Genomic DNA, 22991 nt, shown 5'->3' with positions numbered 1-22991 from the left:
GCATAAACAAATCAGTAATCAATAAATAAATGACAGAATTTGAAAATGGAATTCCTTATTTTTAAAATACAGTTCGTCTGAATTTAGAATTTATTGTTTCTTGGTTTGTTTCTTTTATTTGTGTTTTTATTGTTAGTCCTAGTTCATTTTCAATTTTTTTTTTTTTGTAAAATTAGTTTAAGCTGATGGCCGTGTTGCCAATGCTTTCAATAAATAAAAAAAAAAAATAGAATTTATTGCCAGTCATACATAAATTCCGTTTCAAATGCCCTGTATTGTAAAACCGCAAAATCATAATATGTAAAGGCCTATTATTTCTCAGCATATGTCCTGGGTATGCCAGTTTCGAATTTCAAAATGACCTACTCATTATTAAATAATTTATTATACTAGAGGTCCCGCAGTAGTCGAAATTCGACTATAATTAATTGGAATTGTAAGTTTGTACACTATTATAATTGTATTTTATACTTCTATAATCACAAATTGCGCCAAGGCTACACTATAAAAAAATATTAATAAAGACAAACAATATTTAATCTATTCTCAATTTGACCACAGACGTCAAGAACAAAAGTTTGACAATAAATAGTATGCATGCGAGTGTGCGTCAAATACATGGTATGTAGTGTGTGTAATGTTTTCTTTATTGATTTAATGTATCTTTTATGCATTATTTAAAAAAAATATTAGCATTGTGCACTTCTTCTCTATATTCTCTATAAGTGTGGAAAATTTCATAGTCCTCCGTCCGCGCAATTTTCGTAAAAAGGGATACAACGTTTTTGCTTCACGTATTAATATATAGATAAAGAAGTATCATTGCGATTATTATGTCGTTAAGGTAATTATGGTTATTATTATTTATTATTTTTATTTATTTTTAAGGCTACTTATTGGAATAAGAGTGTCTCATTTTAAAGAGATATTGGTAGCTTCGCATTGGATGTTGTTACAATATACACGGTAATAACAATCTTTAACATTGTTTTTAGGTTGGGAGTTTGTAAATAATCCAAACATGGGCCCGATTGCAGCGGTCGTGTTTCGATCCTTTTTTTCCCCTGCTTAATTGTTGGTAGCCTAAGGGGCTAATCCAACTACCCTCAGGCTTGATCATAATTCACTATTATTTACTTTGTATTATACATCAAGCTAATCTGTTAAATACAACAAGTCAACAAAATAGCTGTTATTAGTATTAATTAAAATATGTAAATGATACTTTTTTCGAATGTTCTTTAAAACAAATTAAGTTAAAAAGTATGATCCTTTTTGCTAACGAAAGGGATGTATTTTTTATACGAATCTGTTCTATATTTTTGTTATACAAATTTATGTTGGTATTGATTCACTTACACTGTTTTCCTTAACCACGAAAACTGATAGTATATAAAATGTCGGAAATAGTATTATAATAAGAATAACAAAGGCGAGATTATACCGTAAAAGCAGTTTTAATTATGTCCACAACTCAAGAAATCTCTTGAAAACACTATATACCAACACTTCGCAATGAACCTAGTGAGGTTAATGTTATCCATCGTTACCGTAAAATTTGCGCTACACTACACGTAAAATTTCATTTGATAAATTTTGTTAGTGTATTACGAATAGACTAGACGTAAGTTGACGGTAGTAGTAAAAAAATGATTTATTTGTCAACATCTATATATATAAAAATGAATTGCTTTTCGTTTGTCTCGCTAAAACTCGAAAACGGCTGAACCGATTTAGCTAATTTTGGTCTTGAATTATTTGTGGAAGTCCAGAGAAGGTTTAAAAGGTAGATAAATATGAAAATGCTCGGAATTAAATAAAAAAGAACAATTTTGTTTTTCCTGTCATTTGCCACCCGTCGGACGGATTCCTTTTGTTTGTTTTAAGTTTATTTTATACAAAAGTTTATGTCTTTTATTTATCGATTGAGGCACTACGAAGTCTGCCGGGGCAGCTAGTATTTAATAACAATTTATATGGAGGCAATAATCGACACGTTGTTACAGAAGTTTTGAATGTAAAAGTCACGCAACATCAAAGATTCATCCATTAAAGAATTCGATCTTATGTATGATCCTCTTTGCCTAATACGGGGCGAGTTGGGCGTTAGTTAATAGCCTGGACATTAAACGCAACGCTCTGGGGCCCATCGTAAAACATCCGCACGTGAGCTGCCAAATAATTTAATTCTACCTCTATATTTTGCTTACCTGGTCGACGGTAAACGAAGCGTGTTTAGTTTTAATGAAAGACCACAGTTTTATAAAATACTAGCGACCCACCCTCGCTTCGCTTCGGTAAATTTTATTATTGACTAGCGACCCGCCCTCGCTTCGCTTCGGAAACATTAAATTTTATTATTGATAGCTGAGTCCCGCGGTTATTGTCGTATCGCGGGTGACGCCGCGGAGCGAAGCTAGTCTAAAAAAGGTAGCCTAAGTTATTCCTTATATCATCAGCTACCTATCAGTGAAAGTCTCGTCAACATCGGTCCAGCCGTTCCAGAGATTAGCCGGAACAAACAGACAAACAGACAGACAGACAGACAGACAGACAAAAATTGTAAAAAATGTTATTTTGGTGTAGGTACCGTAAATGTATTCATATCCATGTAGTAAAAAGCGGTTATTTCAATATTACAAACAGACACTCCAATTTTATTTATATGTATAGATTTTAACGCGTTTTGGTTGAGTTTTAATCTGGATTATTATGACGTTTTTACGTGCCCCTTCCGAAAACAAGGGTTATTTAGCTGAAGGATTCTGTCGACCCCGTATGTGGGCTAACGTGAAACATAGCATAGTAATCGGATAATGTTTTTTTTTGTTGGGTGTTATGAGGGAATGTTCAACACTAAAACTTCGTCCGTAAGACGGGATTTAGTGTTTTCTGAATGGCCCGCGAACAGTGATGTGGCACGGATAGCGGTCGGCTCGCGTGAGCTCAGATTTATTACCGGCCATTGAAGCCTTCTTAAAATACAACCGCTTCCCCCACAGCCACTAATTTCCGAATGCCAATTCGAATAAATTACCCAAAGCTAATGTTTTTATAGCGCCTAATCGTAGCTTTTTAGACGTCTCGTGATCGTCTTGGATGGAATAAAAATCGGTTCCTGCGGACCTCGTGAACGGCCATTAGGAAGTCAATGGAACGACTTTTGCTTTTAAAGTGTTTACGTACAAAAATTGATCTTACGGTATTCCGAAATGAATATTGCTTTTGTTGAAAACGTTTTTAGAATTTTTCTTTAAATTTGCCAAAAAAGTATCGGATTTTGGAAGTGGACAGCAATCAAAGGATTTTTTGTAAGCGTTTCATAGTCGACAATGATATTGCGTCTTAGTTAAAAAAAAGTCACCTTTCCTCTGTCCTTTCAGAAGCGGCAACCAAATCTCAACATGACAGATGTGTGCTTTTCATTAATATTTTTTTAAAATATAACCTAACTTTACAAAATGTAGAAATCGATTAAAAAATATATCATTTTTTCGTTTTCCGATTCCTAAAATATATGGGCTTGGACTCTTAAAACTTTCTGCTTTTAAAAACAACAAATGAAGACTCGTTCAAGATGTAAAGAAAAATATAGAGAAAAATCAACGAGAAAACTATCTTTGTAATATTTAAGCGGATTCAGATGATAACCTCGTTGGAGAATGCAATTTGTTTTTTTTTTTGGTCTACTGCAGGATTTATGTCCTGGGCTAGTTTAGTTTAGTTTTCCCTCTTTATCTTATTGTAAGTAAGTTCATATTGTACGAATAACTGACGTCGCGTATTCTTTATGTGGCTATGAAGTTTACATCATATTTCTCAATACGTATGAATTTGTAACATTACTTTTGAATTAATGTATGTTTTTTTTGTTTGTTACAGATTGGTTCATTGAAAAATTACTATTTATTATCACATCACGAAGTACATAAGCGATCGACGGAGCCGAGTCACGAGCACCATAGTAAATTAAGGGACGAACCACAGGTATGTTAGGCAAAGTCTTTCTAAAATATTTTTAAACCAGCAACATCAAGTTCAAAATTTCGGAGAATGTTTAAAATTTGTAATGGAATATTGGCACAAAGATTTCCTTTCGACACTACCCGCAAGAGTAACATTGCGTAAGTACTTTTAGGAACCAGAAATGAAATAACCACAAGCACCGGTCACCGTCCTCGCCGAAGCTGTCGCTTGCGACGAAGGGCTCGACGAGCGAATTAACCCACAGACACAGCCCACTAATTTTCTCGCCGGATATTATCAGTGGGTCGCGTTTCCGATCCGGTGGTAGATTCTGCGAAGCACTGGTCTTGCTAGGGCCAGTGTTAGCAACACTCCGGTTTGAGCCCCGTGAGCTCACCTACACGTTAGGGTGAAGCTGAAATAGCCTCTCAAGGCTATCAGCATAGGTAGGAAAAAAAAAGAATAAAAAAGTGAAATATTGTTAATATTATTTATCAATTATCTTAAAATTAAAAATCTTAATGAGATTTATTAACACTCAAATCCTATGCTCTAAGTACAATTTTATGACAATTAAAACTAAACTCAAGGAACCAATCGAACAGCAAAATGGAACGGATTTACAAATCATACCGAGTCAAACCGACAGAGCTTAAGAACGCGACCGCATCACAAAACTTAAGAGCGCCACGGAACTTTTCCACACTGCTTTGCATAGCGGCAACCTAACCTAACCGCACATAAAAATATCAAGTAATAAATAAAAATAAATAAACTTTTTTACAATAAAAATTTTTTTCTTACACTATTTTTGATTCAAATTTATTAAAATTTCTTTTCTATTTTTTAGTTGGATTTTCTATAAAAGCGTATTTTTTAAATATTAAATTGTCACCAGCCCTTAAATAAGTGTGCCAAATTTCAAGTTAATCCGACGTTTTGAAGGGGGTCAAAATCATGTTCAAAGATTCCGTTACATACTAACATACATACGTCTGAAACTAATAAAAGCGTATTAATAAAAACGTTAAATATCATACAATACCTTCTTCACAGTTTAACTTTAAATTTATTGGTTTTGCATGATCTATAATACCATACATAAACAAAATTGATTGTCGCAATAGTGTCGCACAATAGTGTGGCTGAAGCGAGAACTCAATGATACATTTATCAGACGCCATTAATCTAGAGATCGTGCATTAATGAAGAACACAAGTTTCAACGTCAATTCAATAGACCAGATAGTCGTTGTGTTAATTGATAATCAATTAGGCTTCCTAGTAATCTAACTGTTTTGTTATCAAGCTCATCTGAAATATTAGAGAATACAGTCACTCGAATTAGAAGGTTTTACATCACTAAAATAAAACGTAGCCTTTTTAATTATTTATTTTTTGTGCGGTTGAGTGAAAAAACGTGTGGCACTCGGGAACTGCTGCGGTAAAGCTATTGCATAGCATGTTTTATCAACTTATGCAATTATAATTAGATTATAATAATTTAATATTAAAACAATAATAAAATAAGACCACTCTATATATATAAACATTAACAAAAGTAAAACATTAACGGTCCCCTTCACACTCATAAGCTAGAGCGCGCGAGAGAGAGATGGGCAGACTTTTCATGATGCGCATGCAGTGCGACGTCACGCCGCGCGCTTATTCACAAACACTACACAAGCGCAACGTGTGAATGGTTGAACGCAAGCTACATGGTAGGCGGAGTGGGGGTGTTAGGTTTTATTTTCGTTACGGAATTTCTTGATTTAGTCGCAACGCTCAGAGCCCGCGATAAAAGCTATGCAATAGCTTAAAAGTTCACATCGTGAATGACCTCACTTACCTTAAGAATAGAGGTGTATTTCTTTTTGTTTATTTATTACGAAAATTATAATTTTTGCGGTTTTTATTACACTAAGAAATTCCTTCATCATGGAACTAATTCTTGAACATGAGTTAGGTACGTATTTCATTAGAAAAAATGGTGTCCACCCGCCTGTGGGATTTGAACGCCAGCATCGCTTGACAGGAATAGGCGTCTTATCCCTTAGCTTGGAGTCTTCACGTCACTATTACAGTTGATAGAGCGTGTTTTGAGCCCGCACGGGTAGGTACCGCCGCCCTGCCTATTTCTGCCGTAAAGCTAATACTGAGACCTATAACTTATGTCCCAAGTTGGGTGGTGGCATTTACGTTATTGTTGTCTATCCTCGTCCATCCATCTAAGCAATAAATAAAAAATCACGACTTATCGCCACCGACAGTCTCAGTGGTATTTAATATCTTCTTTCCCACAATTCAAACCGTGAATGCATGGTTGCTTCAGGAAGGTGGTGTTTACACGTAAGAGTTAACAATATATCCCAGTATTTACCTTTAATGATCGCAGTAAGCTGGTATAAATACTCAGAAAAAGTTGCTTTCAATACTAACGGGCAGATGTGCAGTATTATTCTAGGCCGACACCACGCGCACTATCTTTTTTTTTACGGATCAGTAAAATTTTTTAAGCTATTGCATAGCTTCTATCGCGGGTCTTGAGCGCGGCGACTGAATCAAGAAATTCCGTAACGAAAATAACCTGACACCCCCACTGCGCCTACTATGTAGCTCGCGTTCAACACATTCACACGTTGCGCTTGTGTAGTGTTTGTGAATAAGCGCCCGGCGTGACGTCGCACTGTCGCATGCACATCATGAAAAGTCTGCCCATCTCTCCCTCACGCAGTCTAGGTTATGAGTGTGAAGGGGACAGTTAATATTTTGCTTTTGTTAATGTTTATAAATATAGCGTGGTCTTATTTTATTGTTGTTTTAACATTAAATTATTATTGTCGATTTATAATTGCATAAGTTGATAAAAAATGCTATGCAATAGCTTTACCGTGGCAGTCTCCGAGTACCACACGTGTTTTTTTTTCACAAAACCTTACCGAGTTGAATAAATGCGAATGAATTTTACGTTCGAAGAGTTGCCGAGGCGGCTCTGTTTTCTGAAATGTAATCAAGCTCCCAATCCAGAAAAAAAAGTAATCTCGTGAAGCACATCACTCGGGTAGATTATTACCGTTTTGACAAAGAATGTCATAAAAAGGGTTACGTTACGCCGCGCCTACCTGTTTCGAGTCCAGAAGGAATTGGTATCACGAAACGCATTTATAACTTGAATTTTTTATATATAATATCAGCTCGTACTAAACAACCGTTCTGTATGTAAACAAATTACATTTTGAGTACGTTCTGGTTTGTTATTCGCGAATTTGTATTTTGAGTAACGAATGTTCGTAGTTCGTGTTTTGTTGTATAGACAAGGCCTTTAAAAATAATAAAAAGTGAAAAAAAAAATTAGTAGGATGAAACCCATTAGAAAAGGAGGAGAATATTATAAAAATGAAAGGAAAAATTATTTACGGGCGATCTGAGGTCGGGAAGGGGATGGGGGTGAGTTTTTAAGGGTAAAAAACGGTTTTTCTCGATTTCCGGCAAAACTAAAAGTTCTATGGAAAAAAGTCGAATGGCAAAGTTGTAGGTAATAAAAAGATCTAAAACTTTTGTATTTACATTTTTTTCACATAACCTCAAAATTTATGTGAAAAATTCAAAAAACCAAGTTTTTCGTTTTTTGAATTAAATATAAGACGGTTGAATTGAAATTATTTTTCCTTTCATTTTTATAATATTCCCCTCCTTTTCTAATGGGTTTCATCTTACTATAAATTTTTTTGGTTTTAAAAATTATCGACCCTGGTCTAGTAAGCATTTTTTTTTTTAATAATAATACAAAAAAATTTGGCAAACGTTTATAATGAGAAATCAATTGTGATTCGCACTAAATTCTTGTCAAGGCCGTGATTTTTTGTTAGTATTCTGTGCGAGGGTGCAAAATAAAGTAAGTTAGAGCACGCAGCGGGCTATACATCGTTGGACACAAAGATTGAGTGGGGTCACGGATTAGCCAGGGTCGGAGTCGCAATGGGGAAGTGTCACTGGACTTGTCTCTTCATAAAATATGTACTATTGGGACGTTGTAATGCTCCACGAATTGTTAGTATGCTTCTTATTCGTAAGGCGTGTCGCATCTTTTATTATTGTCGTACAAACTATTTAGCTATAGTAAATCGGTGTGAAACTATAATCCGCTTATACCGTTTTGTAGTTAAGAAGACTGCAATCAAATTCTGTTGCTGTTAATAGTTAGATAAGAAAAGATTTATAAGACATAATATACCTTAATATACCTTACGGTTCCGATGGGTGAATTCAATATATCGAGAGGTGAAAGGCTATTTGGTTTAAGTGGCATTACGCTTAATACGCGACATTTCGTTATTTCGCATTAAAAGTGTACAATTTCTAAAAATATTCGAAATTGAGTTAATATGCGGAATCATTTGGTATCACCAGTATCTTTCTCATAAATACTGTCAAAAGAGCGTAGTTTAGTTTTAGTTTTTTTTTAGTTTCCCTATATTTTGACTACTATTAACAAAATTAACACATAATTTTATCTTACTTTAAAAGACAGATAATGTAACTTGTAAAAACTAAAAAAATAAATGTTGCAAAGAAGATGATTAATAATAAAAATATCATATGTTAAACCTTTAAAACACTCTCCTGCAAAATTTAGTAAGTTTTGAGATTATACAGTTTTAATGCGAGAAGACGATTTATCTTTGTAGTTGAAGATGCGTTTTATTTGATATTAGCATCAACAGTTCTATATTTTTAATTGAAATTAAAATTATGCTATTTTATATGTAATGCTATTTTTTTAAATGTTTAACTTTTAATGGCTCTCCTTTAAAGTTGCAAAAATGTCGCTTAAACCAAATATGCAGTCTTTCGCCCCTAGATATGCAGATTAGAACTTAGATATGATTAGAAGTAGACGCACTTTATTATCAGTATAAATTTTGTGTCATTAAAGCAACGATAAAATTGATGAATCTATCATAAATCATCAGATTGTCATCTCATCAAAGCACCGTGTACAAAATAAACAAAAATAAATAATACAAAGGAACGCCCAAACAATTCCCTTATTTCTTCTATATACGATACCTTTGCAATAGCGTATCGGAACTAAGACGATAACGCATAGAAAACTTTTCGCTTATACGAATTTGTGTTATATATACTTACTATACATATATTACATAGTTCGTCGCTTTGATGTCGTCCCGCGGCTCGTGACATTGCAAAGAGGGTAAAATATCAGCAATCTACATTAGCAGCGAGCTTCATGGTTCGCCGAACTTTCTGTATGTTTTCTTCTCATAAAGGACATTGAAAATTGGGATGCGAACTGTAAAAAAAAAAAAAACGATTATTCCACGGCGCACAATAGTTGCTGGGTGGGGTGCGCTTCGGACGCTTGAATAAATTGTAAATGTTTTTGTGTCCCGGAAGGAATAATAGGGATTCCATTTTTTTTTGTTTCATCATATTATTATTCGTTACTATTAATTATACATTATCTTTGTTCGTCATCGTAAATAACCTCATAATGCTACATCAAAATGCTATTACTTATCAGGTCTTGTAATACTTTGCATAAAAACAAATAATAGTAAATAGACATGTTTTAACAAAAACCGACTTCAAATAGAAAAAAAAGATATTCCAAAACAAATTAATATGTGTATATTAATTTGTTTTGGAATATCTTTTTTTATTGTATTATATATATATATATATTATATGATTATTGTTTTAGTGTTAAAACAATAATCATCGAAATCGGTTGGCGTGATATTGAGTTATTCATCTATTTGGCGCGTACGTACTTAATGCAAATTTAAGACTTATATGGTTCTCATATGGATACCATTATCAGAACTGGACTAAATTGAAATGGGACCACACGGGAAGCGTCAGCTTTCTAATAAAAAATCTATTCACCCAGGCAAAAGTTATGAGGTAACAAACATGAAAAAAAACATACAGTCGAATTGAGAACCTCCTCCTTTTTGAAGTCGATTAAAAAAGTTAATACTTGGGATTTATATGTGGTATGTACCTGTCTCCAATCGACTTTTGTGTTGGTCTGTTTGTTCTATGATTCTTTAGTTTTTTTCGCAGGAATAGCATCCCGAACTAAAATAAGTAAGTGCGCTTAAGAAGTTCGCTGACGATCATCCCGATCCACTATCGGTGCTTTTATGCATTCCAAGCACCGGTCACCGTTCTCGTCGAACCCGTCGAATGCGATGAAGGGTTCGGCGAGTAAATTAATCACATAGACAGCCCACTGAGTTTCTCACCGGGTCTTCTCAGTGGATCGTCTTTCCGATTCGGTAGTAGATTCTGCGGAGGGCTAGTGTAAGCAGATTCGCCAGGCTGAGCTCCGTGAGCTTGCTAAAATCGCTAAAAAAACGCTGACGATTCAATTCGAAATAAATGTTCATACGAAAATATAGATCCGCCATTATGATTCAAATGTCTATTCGGAGCACAAAGCGCATGTAACAAAAAGAAATACTTATTTCGTCCTGGGAAGCGACATTTAGTTCCATTTTGCATGTCTGGGCAGTACGAGTAGTGACGTCATGGCTCTCGGAATGTCCATATCGCATGTAGGAGTCTCGACTGTACAGTGCTCGCGGAATGTGCAAGTATATAATATATGTCCAGGGTATATTGATATCACACTTTTTGATACTCGGAGGTGACTGAAACATTTATTTATTGATAGAATATCCAAGTGTAGCTTTAAGATAGATTTTATGGAATTGAGACTGTTAATGTAAGGTTTTTTTTAAATATTGGATTCAAAAATGAGTCCGAGTTGTACTGGAAATATTAATATTTCAACGCTGTCACTAAAGAGTGGTTATGTAAGTAATTACTGTTGAGAGTTTTTATCTCTACAAGATTGTACTAGCATTATAATAATATCTAGATTGATGATGTTTTTTCTAATGGGATTTGTGAATTTATATAATTAGTTCTGTGTCTGTCAGCTTAAAATAATTAAACCTTTTAGTAGCCAACTAGCGACCCGCCCACGTTTCGCTTCAGAAACATGAATTTTTATCTTCTTATCTTATCTTATCTATATATACCAAGGCGGCACTGAAATTTTCGGGAATTAACGAAGTGACACAACATTACTATTTAAAAATGTATTTATTGCTTTTCGAAGTATTCTCCGCGAAATTTGACACATTTTTCCATACGATGGAACCAATCATTGAAGCAACAATTCCATTCGGAAGTTGGAGTCTTCAAAATGGCCGTTTTGTAGGCGTCCATAGCTTCTTCAGGCGATGAAAATCTCTGTCCACGCAATTTATTCTTTATTTTAGGGAAAGTATAGAAATCATTAGGGCTTAGGTCGGGACTGTACGGCGGATGGTCTAATAATTCTATGTTTTCTTGCTCTAAAAACTCTTTTGTTCTCTGCGCGGTGTGAGAACTCGCATTGTCGTGATGGACGATGATGCGGCGATTGCAGTTCTCTTTACGGAGTTCAGAAACGACCTGTGGCAAACAAATGCTAGCATACCATTCTGCATTAACCGTTCTTTGTCCTTCAAGAGGAATAGTCGTAACATGGCCGGTTTTGGAGACAAACGTGGCCACCATTTTTTTTGCAACACTCCGTGAACGAACAATTTTTGTTGGCTTTAACTCATTTTCGAACACCCAAACTCGTGACTAGTTTTTTCTTTCGGGTTCGTACGCGTATATCCAGGATTCGTCACCTGATACAATGTTGTATACAGCATTTGAGGATCCTGCGTGGAATCTTTCGAGAGTTCTGACGCACCAAGTAACGCGAGCCGCTTTTTGCTCTTCACAGAGCGAATGCAGTATCCATCGGGAAAACAACTTTTTTACACCTAATTGTTCATGCAAGATTATTTGTATTTGACTCATGCCAATGTCTAAAGTTGCCTGAATTTTGCGGTATGTCACATGTCGATCTTCCTCAATCAGCTTACGCACAGCATCAACGTTTTCTTGGCTGACTGCAGTTTTTGGACGACCTTGACGGGGATCATCACTGAGCTTGACACGTCCACGTTGAAACTCAGCAAACCAGCGATAAATTGTGGTTTTGGATGGGGCTTCATCACCAAATGCAAAAATCATCCGGTCAACACACTGTTTTTGTGTTAAACTACTTCGAAAGTCATAATAAATCATCGCTCTTGAATTTTCTCGAGTCAATTCAATTTTCTCAACGACTAAACAAGTTTGACAAAACCTCGTGACAAGACCGAGAATCTTTTTTTAAATAAATAAATGGTTTTCGATTTTTAAAACCAAGGAGTTTTCAATTAAAAAGATTTTAATATGACAGGAACAGTGGAAATATTCCATTCCCGATACTTTTAGTGCAGCCCTCGTATAAAAATGAAATGCTGTTCATTAGTCTCGCTAAAACTCGAGAACGGCTAGACCGATTTGGCTAAATTTGGTCTTGAATTATTTGTGGAAATCCAGAGAAGGTTTAAAAGGTAGATAAATATGAAAATGCTCGGAATTAAATAAAAATAACAATTTTGTTTTTCCTTTGATGTGTCCCCCGTCGGACGGATTCCTTTTGTTTGATTTAAGTTTATTTTATACAAAAGCTTAGGTCTTTTATTTATCGATGGAGGCACTACGAAGTCTGCCGGGTCAGCTAGTTATTAATAATTATTTACGACATCACATTAGAAACCTCAAAAATAACAATATTTCTCCACTATTTATTGGATGTTATTATACATATAAACCTTCCTCTTCAATCACTCTATCTATTAAAAATAACCGCATCAAAATCCGTTGCTTAGTTTTAAAGACTAAAGCATACATAGGGATATAGGGACAGAGAAAGCGACTTTGTTTTATACTATGTAGTGATGAGTACCGAGCACAATAATGAAAATTCTATACTTTGATTACTTAACATTATGTTATCGTAGAATGTAAAAGGTATTCTTAATTGCTGCTACGTAGTTGGCGACAATGCGAAAACTTCTGTCTTTCCGCGTACTCCATATTCAGCATCGCATTTAGCTTTCACTGAGCTTGTAATAATAACGAGATATCTTCCACCAATAGGGCTCTTTAACCTTTTTTCCTCCCGGGGAAATGACATCATTCCGTCGGATGGCTTATATTGTTATTAGCTGTGTGTCTCACTCGTGAATCTCTTCATATTGTGGGCACAAAACACTCGCATTACTTTCTCGTTTTATATTTAGCGACCGTATTTGTGTGATTTGAATGTGATTGCGTTAAGAGAATCTCTTCTTTTTTTCTTGTTGGTAATTTTTTCAGAAAAATATTAAGGTTAAGAAATCTTGAATGTTCTTTATGTCCATTAAATGTGTAGTGAGTCGTGAATCTATTCTTTTTTCGACTAAATTTAGGCAATAGTGGTTTTTGGGGAGAATGTTTAAAAGAATTGGATTTGTAATCTTAAAATGTTGAAATTATGTCTGTATGTTTGTGATCTTGGTGACCTGTTGAGTCATTGCTGCAATAAATCAACTGTTTCTCCGTGTAAATTTCCCCATTTTTGTACTAGATTTCATAATAGTCATGCACAGTTCTTTTATGTAGCGTTCCATTTTAATAATTTCAATTATAAAATACACAATATTGAAATACATCTTTCAACGAAGGTTTATAAATATGTTCAAAAGTTTATATCAATCATAATTGACTAACATACATTGGCTTTCTTATTGTTATAAATTTCTATCCAAATACTTATGAAACAATAATAATGACTACGTTAAAATTTAACATTGAATCGTTATTCACTTACGTTTAAATAAGGGCATAATAATGTAATGTCTGAGCTTGTACTTAAGAGATAACGCACATTTCATTAGCAAAATGTTTTGCCACTTCTGACTTCGTACTAATTGTTTTTGTTCACATAATTTAAGCTTTAGTATAATGTAAGTTCATAAAGTAGGTGCTTCGAGGGAACTTTTTAACTCTGACAAGAAATAATAACGGGCCTTCGTTAGAAGTTTCGCGGTACCGATGAAGGGTTTTTACTTTGATTACGCCTTACCTAATGTGCCTTGTTTCTGTGTAGACAATGTAAGAGGATTTAGAAGCAAAAAAAAAAATACCTTTTGACCTTTGAGTGTGGGTATAGACAATTTGAAGTAAGATTTTATTGGTGAGCGCGTTTCGGGATTCGGATCCCTTGGGCGCTTAGGGTAGTTAGGTTACTTTTGAGGTCCAATTAAAATTATTTGGCTTAAAGATAATATTCCGCAAAATTATAATTTGCGTAATTACTGGTAGTAGGACCTCTTGTGAGTCCGCGCGGGTGGGTAGGTACCACCGCTCTGCCTATTTCTGCCGTGAAGCAGTAATGCGATTCGGTTTGAAGGGTGGGGCAGCCGTTGTAACTATACTGAGATCTTATAACTTATATCTCAAGGTGGGTGGCGCATTTGCGTTGTAGATGTGCATGGGCTCCAGTGACCACTTGACACCAGGTAGGCTGTGAGCTCGTCCACCCAACTAAGCAATAAAAAAAAATTCGAGTTTTACACACTAATTAATTTTTTAAATGGGTAATTCTCCTCCTCTACCTCTTTCTCAAAGTCCCAGGACTTGATTTTTCTACTTAATCTGCCAAAGGTGTTTCTACAAGTGTGTGGGAGCAAGTTAATATCGATATAAAGTTTTTATGTGGCTCGAATTAGTAAGTCTGATGTATGATAAAAATTCTAGTTTTAGCTGTCAAAAATGAACGTTTCAGCTATTATCCGTCTTAGACTTGGCCATGTTTGCTCCCCTGTTTTTTCCTGCCAATATTAGAGTACGAGACAATTCTCTTTGTGAGTGTGGATTAGATGAGAGTACCGTGGAGCATATTTTCTTTGACTGCCCCAATATCGTGTCCCCACTTTATGATATCCTTCCAAAAGACATCCCCCAGCCTATTAATACTAATCCTCTATTATCTTTATTAATATAACTAAACATGTAAATAATCTATGTAAATTTTTATTTGCTAATAATGTTTATCTTTAGTCTAACATATTTGTTTGTGCTGTTCCTAAAATCACAGATTCGCGTATGGAAAAACTGATCAGATTTATTTGTATTTAGTTTTTTTTTAACCTATTGCATAGCTTTTATCGCGGGTTTTTTGCGCGGCGACCGAATCAAGAAATTCCGTAACGAAAATAACCTGACACCCCCACTACGCCTACTATGTAGCTCGCGTTCAACACATTCGCACGTTGCGCTTGTGTAGTGTTTGTGAATAAGCGCGTGGCGTGACGTCACACTGCATGCGCATCATGAAAAGTCTGTCCGCGCGGTCTAGCTTATGAGTGTGAAGGGGACAGTTAATGTTTTAATGTTTTATTAATGTTTAATATAGCGTGGTCTTATTTTATTATTGTTTTAATATTAACTTATTATTGTCTAATTATAATTGCATAAGTTGATAAAAAATGCTATGCAATAATAGCTTTACCGCGGCAGTCCCCGAGTGTCACACGTGTTTTTTCTTTAAGCACCTATCATTTATGTGCATACTGTGACATTGGCAAAATCAATGCCAAAGGCGTTGGAACTAAATTTCTTTACAAAGAAAAAAAAGAACGATGATTAAAACGACACCTAACCTTTCCGACAATATAAACAACATCACGTAATATCATCGTATTAAGACACAGCAAAGACACCGAATACGTGATTTACATTCGACAAACATACGTCCCTTATGCGAATACGAGATTTATTGCGAATAAAGTTTCCGTTCCAACGGCCAGCAACGGTGGCATGACGGTTTTGTCTTTGTGGCCGGCCGGCTAACAAGCCGACTCGGAGCCGGGGCACAGTGGTGTAGGGGGGCCTAATAAAACTCCTAGGCGTAACGCCGGACGCCCGGGCCTTTCTCATGTTGATGAGCCGAGGACGCAGATTACACGCTTGACGCCGTCGAGCTAAACGTTGACTGTGCAACTTGCAAATATGTATAGGTTGTTTGCTGACGTGATTTCGATGTTCGGTCGATCAGTGTTTCGGGTGGCGCGAAATTCCCGCGATTAGATGCAAACCCGATTAGAAACTGTGTAACCTCTTTACGATTAATCTTAAAAAAGGTTAATATGATATAAAGATTTTTAAGATTTTTATATTGAAACATAAAAAAACATTAGAAATAACTTTAGACATATAAAAAGCATTTTTGCAATATTAAAATATAAAAAGATACAAAAATAGTGGTGAAGCAATAGCTTTAAATGTTGTTTCTCTTTATAAGAGCAACTCAATTTGTGCTATAGTTTTACGAAGCTAAACTGAATTTTGATGTAAATAAATAAATACATTATATTTATATACTAATATATATATCTACAGTGATTTTTACGGATGTTCGGTTGTAACTACTGACTGATCCATACATGCGATTGACTTGAAACTTGGTATCCATGTAGAAAATACATGTACTTAATGGATAGGCTATTTATATGAGTGTTGGACTCCCTAATAATAATGACGATAAAAAATAATGTTCATTTTAAATGCTCAGCGAAGCGGGCGAGTGCGGTTAGTATATGTATAATATAATGGACCGACAAAATAAAGGCAACTCTAAACGTTCCCGTCAACGAGTGTACAAGAAGGGCCGCGGTACGCGAGGAATGGCGACGTCTGGTGAAGCGCACCACCACCCGAACTGATGACCACAACCATTCTGCCAAGAGTGCAAGCAACTAAGAAGAATGTATATGTTATTGGTTTAATCTATCTATCTCTATGTATAAAAATGAATTGCTGTTCTTTAGTCTCGCTAAAACTCCAGAACGGCTGAACCGATTTGGCTAATTTTGGTCTTGAATTATTTGTCGAAGTCCAGAAAAGGTTTAAAAGGTACATATATATGAAAATTCTCGGAATTAAATAAAAAAACAATTTTGTTTTCCCTTTGATGTGTCCCCCGTCGGACGCATTCCTTTTGTTTGTTTTAAGTTTATTTTATACAAAAGTTTAGGTCTTTTATTTATCGATTGAGACACTACGAAGTCTGCCGGGTCAGCTAGTAATTCAATAAAAAAACCCGACTAATAGGTGTTTCAACATGAATTAGAGTATAGATACAGCTCTCAACCTTGACACAAAAGATTTTCATTTGTATACTGTTATATGTAACCTGTTACCCACCGCAATGCACACAAACCAGTACTGTTGTTTGCGAGTTTTTTTCAAATAAAAATGTACCCTTTTAAATGGCGACCTGACTTCATAATTAACGAACGTAAGAAAGAATTTTAATTAGATTCAAAAACAAATACGCTCAACGTAGCGTAAATTGGGTCGCGCAACAAAAGACAAGGGTCGAAGCACAGCTCTAGGGACCGGGGAATGCTTTTTTCGGTGTAAATCTATTTAAACCGGTCCGCTTCATAGAGTTGTAGAATAAGAACCGCGCCCGGTTTATTAGTTTAGGACCCCATTACGTAACGACGTATAAGTACAAAGGAGCTTTATTAAAGCTCATTGGACGTGTACACGTTTGCGGGTCGGCATTTTTGCGAATTCAAGACGCACCGACGTTGGATAACTTTGTTTGCGCCGAGGGAACATCTGTGTTTGTACAACGCGTCCTCCTGATAAGTGTAAAAACAGTACCCGAGGAAGCGAGGACGTAACCGTCTAGCAAAAACTGGTTGTTATCTACGTCAGCGGGATCAGGACGAACGTTTATTTACGTAACGCCTTGTGTTTCAACCTCGGCTCTGCGGGATTCTTGTTAGACATAAACACATTTAGGTTTTTATTACTCTGCCATTTGGTGAGATCAATGCTGTGAAAGAATCGCAGTATTAGCTATATTTTGATGTACGTTATAACGTACATCAAAATATAGCTAATACTGCGATTGGATGGATCTTTAAATGGGGATTTCTATTTTTTACTGTATTATTATCGTAATAATTGACTAGTTCTCAATATCAAACGTAACGTTAATACGATTGTATTCATTTAATTTTCATTTAACCATCAAGTAGATATGTTACGTTCTAGAATGTTGCAGTTTTGTGTGGCGCCATAGTCGTTCATATTATGTTGAAGTCACAACAAACCCGCGTGACTGAATGACCCGTCTTTCCTTTTTATGTCGACGAAGAAGACATTTTTTTCTTTTGTTATTTGAATACGACAGATTCCACGCAAAAAACATGCTTCCATTCAGTATAATATTTATAATAGAAGTCCGGTTAGGCGTTAAATAAAATAAATAGTGCGTGAGTATTCAATTGATAACTTCGTCCGATCGATTTCTGAGAATCGTGATGCGCCCACACGAGACCTTTTCTCTGTTGAGTTGAGACAGTCTTACCCAAAAACGTATAGGTCCAAATTTAGTATCTAATTTTAGATCAAACAACCGATAAAGGGTGGGTGGAGTATAATCGAGTATCCCGGTATTACGTATGGGCTTCGAATAGGGGCGTTCCGCATCTAGTTTTGGACGTTGCAATTTCACAGCTGTTGAGAACGCAACGTCATGTCTCTGGAGGATTTTGTGGCCTTAAAAGAATGACTTGATTCTATTTGAATGTTTTTTTTTTTGTAGCTTACCATGGTCTTGACGAATTTAAAAATAAATAGTTACGACACTAGAGGGTTAGGTTACTAAAGTTTTAGCTGAAGCTAAGACATTGAAATTATTCTACTGTTTGGACATACATATAGCTCGAAGTAGTCTGTGAATTTGATCTGTAACATTGTTTATTTTTTATTGTTGGGCAGCTGAACTGACAACCCATCAAATTATTTTATCTTTTTTATCTCCGTGGCAGGCAGACGAGAATACGGCCCATCTGATTGTAAGTGCTCACCGTCACTTATGGATATAATTAATGCCAGAGATACACCCAACACGTTCCCTACCCTCAAAATCAGAACGCATTCCAACATTAAGGCAAACAGGCAGGAGGGTCGAATCTACACGTTTGGGTTTACAATACCTACGCAATTTTAAGCCCTTTTTCCTATCACCAATTTGTTAACAGCTTTCACATACCGCAAGCTAAGCTAATGTTAATAACTTAGCTAATAACTTAAAAGAACCTTTTAAAATTGTTAAAAATTTTCATTAAATTTTCATACTTTATGATTTTTTTTTGCTGAAGAGCATTCTTTTTAAGTTAGTCTTAATTAATTTTGAAAGCAGAAATTTTAAGTGAAGCAATCTCAATTTGATGCTGTAGTGCACCCCATTGCGTTTTAACTTGGCTACTCTCCAGGGCGTCTGTATAAGTCGGGATACTAATTTGGTAATTACGAGAATCGTTCAAGATTTTAATGCCGTGATTCTGTGTTTGGTTCCTACTAACGGAGTTAGAGTCCGTTATTAGAATCAGTAATTGTTTGGAGAGAATAGATACTTGTTTTAATGAGGATGATTTTTGTGTATTGTATTGTGGGTGGGTTTAAGTGGTAACGGCAGGGGAGGGCGCATCGCTCGTAGAACAGATGACCGCTGCAAAGATCTCGAGTGACGACCGCGTACTGGGAGACGGAGCGTGGGTAGGCTCCCCACAAAGTGGACCGACGACTTATTGAGATTCGCGAGGATCCGCTGTATGCAAGCACCGATCGTTGTGGTGGTGCTTGGGGGAAGCCTATGTCCCGCAGTGGACGTCTGTGGGTTGAAAGATATAGTAGTTAGAAGCATTAAGTATAAATGACTATTTGATGTAGTCCTATTCTCAGTGTGTTATGTCGGCTTTGTATACCACCGTCTCATCTCTTTCTGTGAGGGTTGCAAAATGCAATTAAGGGATTGGATGGACCATGGCCAGCAGCGTTCTCAGAATATAATACCAGCTTACTGCGATCACCAACCGCTACTTACTAGTCGTAAAGCGTATTTTAAGCGAAGTAGTTACTGGTGGTAGGACCTCTTGTTTACTGGTGGTAGGACCTCTTGTGAGTCCGCGCGGGTGGGTACCACCACCCTGCCTATTTCTGCCGTGAAGCAGTAATGCGTTTCGGTTTGAAGGGTGGGGCCGCCATTGTAACTATACTTGAGACCTTAGAACTTGTATCTCAAGGTGGGTGGCACATTTACGTTGTGGATGTCTATGGGCTCCAGTAACCACTTAACACCAGGTGGGCTGTGAGCTCGTCCACCCAAAAAGCAATAAAAAAAAAAGTAGTCGTGCTATATAATTGATACCTTCTACCTCAAATTTTAAGGTGGGCATTCGTGGTATGATGTCTATGGACTCCAGCAACCAAATGGGTTGAGAGCTCGTCGTCGAAAATAATTACCATTACTGAAACAATAATTTCCTCCGCGCAGAACTATCGTCTCCATTTTCTCCTTATCTGTAGCATGTTCTCGAATATATTCAGTAATTTCTAAGAGCTTATCACGCGTTGGCGCGAGCTTATTTCGGAATTTTAAGATTTTATACTCGTACTTCTGACCCAGTGGGAACATACGTACTTGGCACGTACAGCTACATTTAAGTTGTCAGTTTTTGTGGATGTCATATGTACGATAATTAAAGGAATCTCACGAGGGCACAGGGGTGCGATGTTTCATATTGGCAATTTCTTTGTCAATAGCCGAGTTTAAGTTGGGTTTTAGCAGAATTTAATCAGGACATATTTACTGGTGGCCGGACATATTATAAGCCAACCTTGGTAGATACCACTATTCTCCATGAAGACAACATGCTTTCCCATTGTCGACCTACGTCGTTTCGGATTCTCCCGATCCACTAACAGAGCTTTTAGGTACCTCAAGCACCGGTCATCGTTCTCGTCGAACCCATCGCTTGCGACGAAGGGCTCGACCAGTAAATTAACCCATAGACACAGCCCACTGAGTTTCTCACCGGATCTGCTCAGTAGGTCGCGTTTCAGATCCGGTGGTAGATTCTGCGAAGCACGGCTCTTGCTAGGGTTCGTGTTAGCAACGTCGTCAGGTTTGAGCCCCTTGAGCTCACCTACTAGTTAAGGTTACGCTGAAATAGCCTCTCAAGGCAGCTTAGGTAGGCAAAAAAAAAGTCGACAGCATAACTCAAGGTGTGTTCATTCACCAAACAATTAAAAAAAGTTCTTGATATTTCCAGCCATCCATCCTTATTAGTAGTAGTACGAGTATCCGCACATTTTTTTCTAATACATATCTAAAGTACTAGTGGTAGGATGTATTGCATGCCCGCATTATCATCCTGTTTGTTTTTGCCGCAAAACGCTCACGCGTTTCTGGTGGGACAGCCGTTGGACCAGTGCAGTGGAGAAGATTTTTTATCTATCTGAGGATAGCGCCGATTTGGTATTAAGAAAACATTGAATTTTCTTTGTTTTTGTTTTAGGTAGCGTGGTTCGAACAACAACATGAGAAACGTCGCTTCAAGCGCGATTATAACGCCTACGATAGGGCTTCTTTCGGTCAACTGCCGCGGCGTACGTCACCTCACCGAGCGCACAATAGAGCGCTGTCCTCACAACCATACTTCACCGATCCGTTATATAAGGAACAATGGTATTTGGTGAGTTAACATTAAGCGCTTGAGATTTCGCTAAATATTAAAACCAGAATTAAGATTTACTGGTGGTACGAGCTCTTGTGAGTTCGCACGGGTAGGTACCACCACCCTGCCTATTTCTGCCGTGAAGCAGCAATGCGTTTCGGTTTGAAGGGCGGGGCAGCCGTTGTAACTATACTTGAGACCTTAGAACTTATATCTCAAGGTGGGTGGCACATTTACGTTGTAGATATCTATGGGCTCCAGTAACCACTTAACACCAGGTTGGCTGTGAGATCGTCCACCCATCTAAGCAATAAAAAAAAGAAACATGTCTAACACTCAGCTCAAGTTTTAAAGTAGCGATGAATATTACAAAAAATATAATACAAAAGTTTTTCCTAAAAATAATCTTGTTCTCTACTTTTCTGAGTTATTTAGAAGTCAGTTAAATACTTAATTAAACGAAATAATTGAACATATGTTCACAAGATGTTCTCTTAAATAGAATGGCGGTGCTAAAGATGGACTTGACATGAACGTGGCGCCAGCATGGCAAAAGGGATATACAGGCAAGGGCGTTGTAGTGTCAATATTAGATGACGGAATACAAACAAATCATCCAGATTTAGCACAGAATTACGTAAGTGAATATGCATGTCTATACTGTATTAATGTAAATAAAAAATACCACATGTATGAAGGAGCTTGAGAACGGCACGACTGATTTGGGTGATATTTTTTTTTTTTTTTTTTGTAATTATCAGTAAAGGTTTGTGTGGAATATTTTTTTTGCAAACTTTACATCGTCAATTGGTAAAATCGGTGTTTTTCATAGAATTAGCGATACCGACAGAGGAATATGATCAGTTTTAACTTTTTGTAAATAAAAAAGCTCTAGACTAATACTAGATTCAGTCAGAGCTTAATTAGGTTTAATGTCGTGAAATCGATCTAATACGGTGCAATAAGAACATTTTGGCAAGTGTTGAATTAATTTTTGGTCAATTGGTGTTTGCTAAAAAGGAATCAATGGCGAATACGAAAATGCAAATAACCTAATATAAAACTTTATAAGAGTTGTATTTCTTGAAGGATCCTCTAGCATCGACGGACATAAACGGCAACGATGATGATCCTATGCCCCAGGACAATGGCGACAATAAACACGGCACAAGGTGTGCAGGCGAAGTCGCAGCCGTCGCTTACAATCGCTACTGTGGTGTGGGTAAGGGCAATTAAAATATTCGTATAATTAGGCAAGCTGATGACATATATATGATCTGCGGGGGCGTGATCTTTTAAACCGAATTAATTCAATAACGACGCAGGCCTAATGGGTAGGCACTCTGTGTACGCGTGTCGAGTGACACTCTCGTAAAAATTCACAAGTAAAAATCGAGAAAACAAATTTATTGTTACTAGTGATTGGGCTTATTTTGATATTAGTACTACCCGACATATTGATATGAGAATTCTTCTGTACTTATAGCGCAATAAAAAAACGAAAACTTTGTTAAAATGTTACAATGAGATTATTTTTTAT

The 22991-nt window shown here is 36.5% G+C and overlaps 1 protein-coding gene across 1 annotated transcript in view; it reads left to right on the top strand.

Moving 5' to 3' along the window:
- LOC114244349 (furin-like protease 2) overlaps positions 1 to 22991 on the top strand; it is a 282788-nt gene that overhangs the window by 241440 nt on the left and 18357 nt on the right. Inside the window, exons 4-7 of the mRNA XM_028176131.2 lie at positions 3883 to 3987; positions 21293 to 21469; positions 21954 to 22088; positions 22541 to 22673. Of these exons, the coding sequence (XP_028031932.2) occupies positions 3883 to 3987; positions 21293 to 21469; positions 21954 to 22088; positions 22541 to 22673 (550 nt within the window). The remainder of the gene's footprint in view (positions 1 to 3882; positions 3988 to 21292; positions 21470 to 21953; positions 22089 to 22540; positions 22674 to 22991) is intronic.

This window comes from Bombyx mandarina, chromosome 21 (assembly GCF_030267445.1).
Source record: "Bombyx mandarina strain Sakado chromosome 21, ASM3026744v2".
Taxonomy (NCBI): Eukaryota; Metazoa; Arthropoda; class Insecta; order Lepidoptera; family Bombycidae; genus Bombyx; species Bombyx mandarina.
Note: the sequence above shows the minus strand (reverse complement) of the source record. Positions and strands in the feature narration are given on the sequence as shown.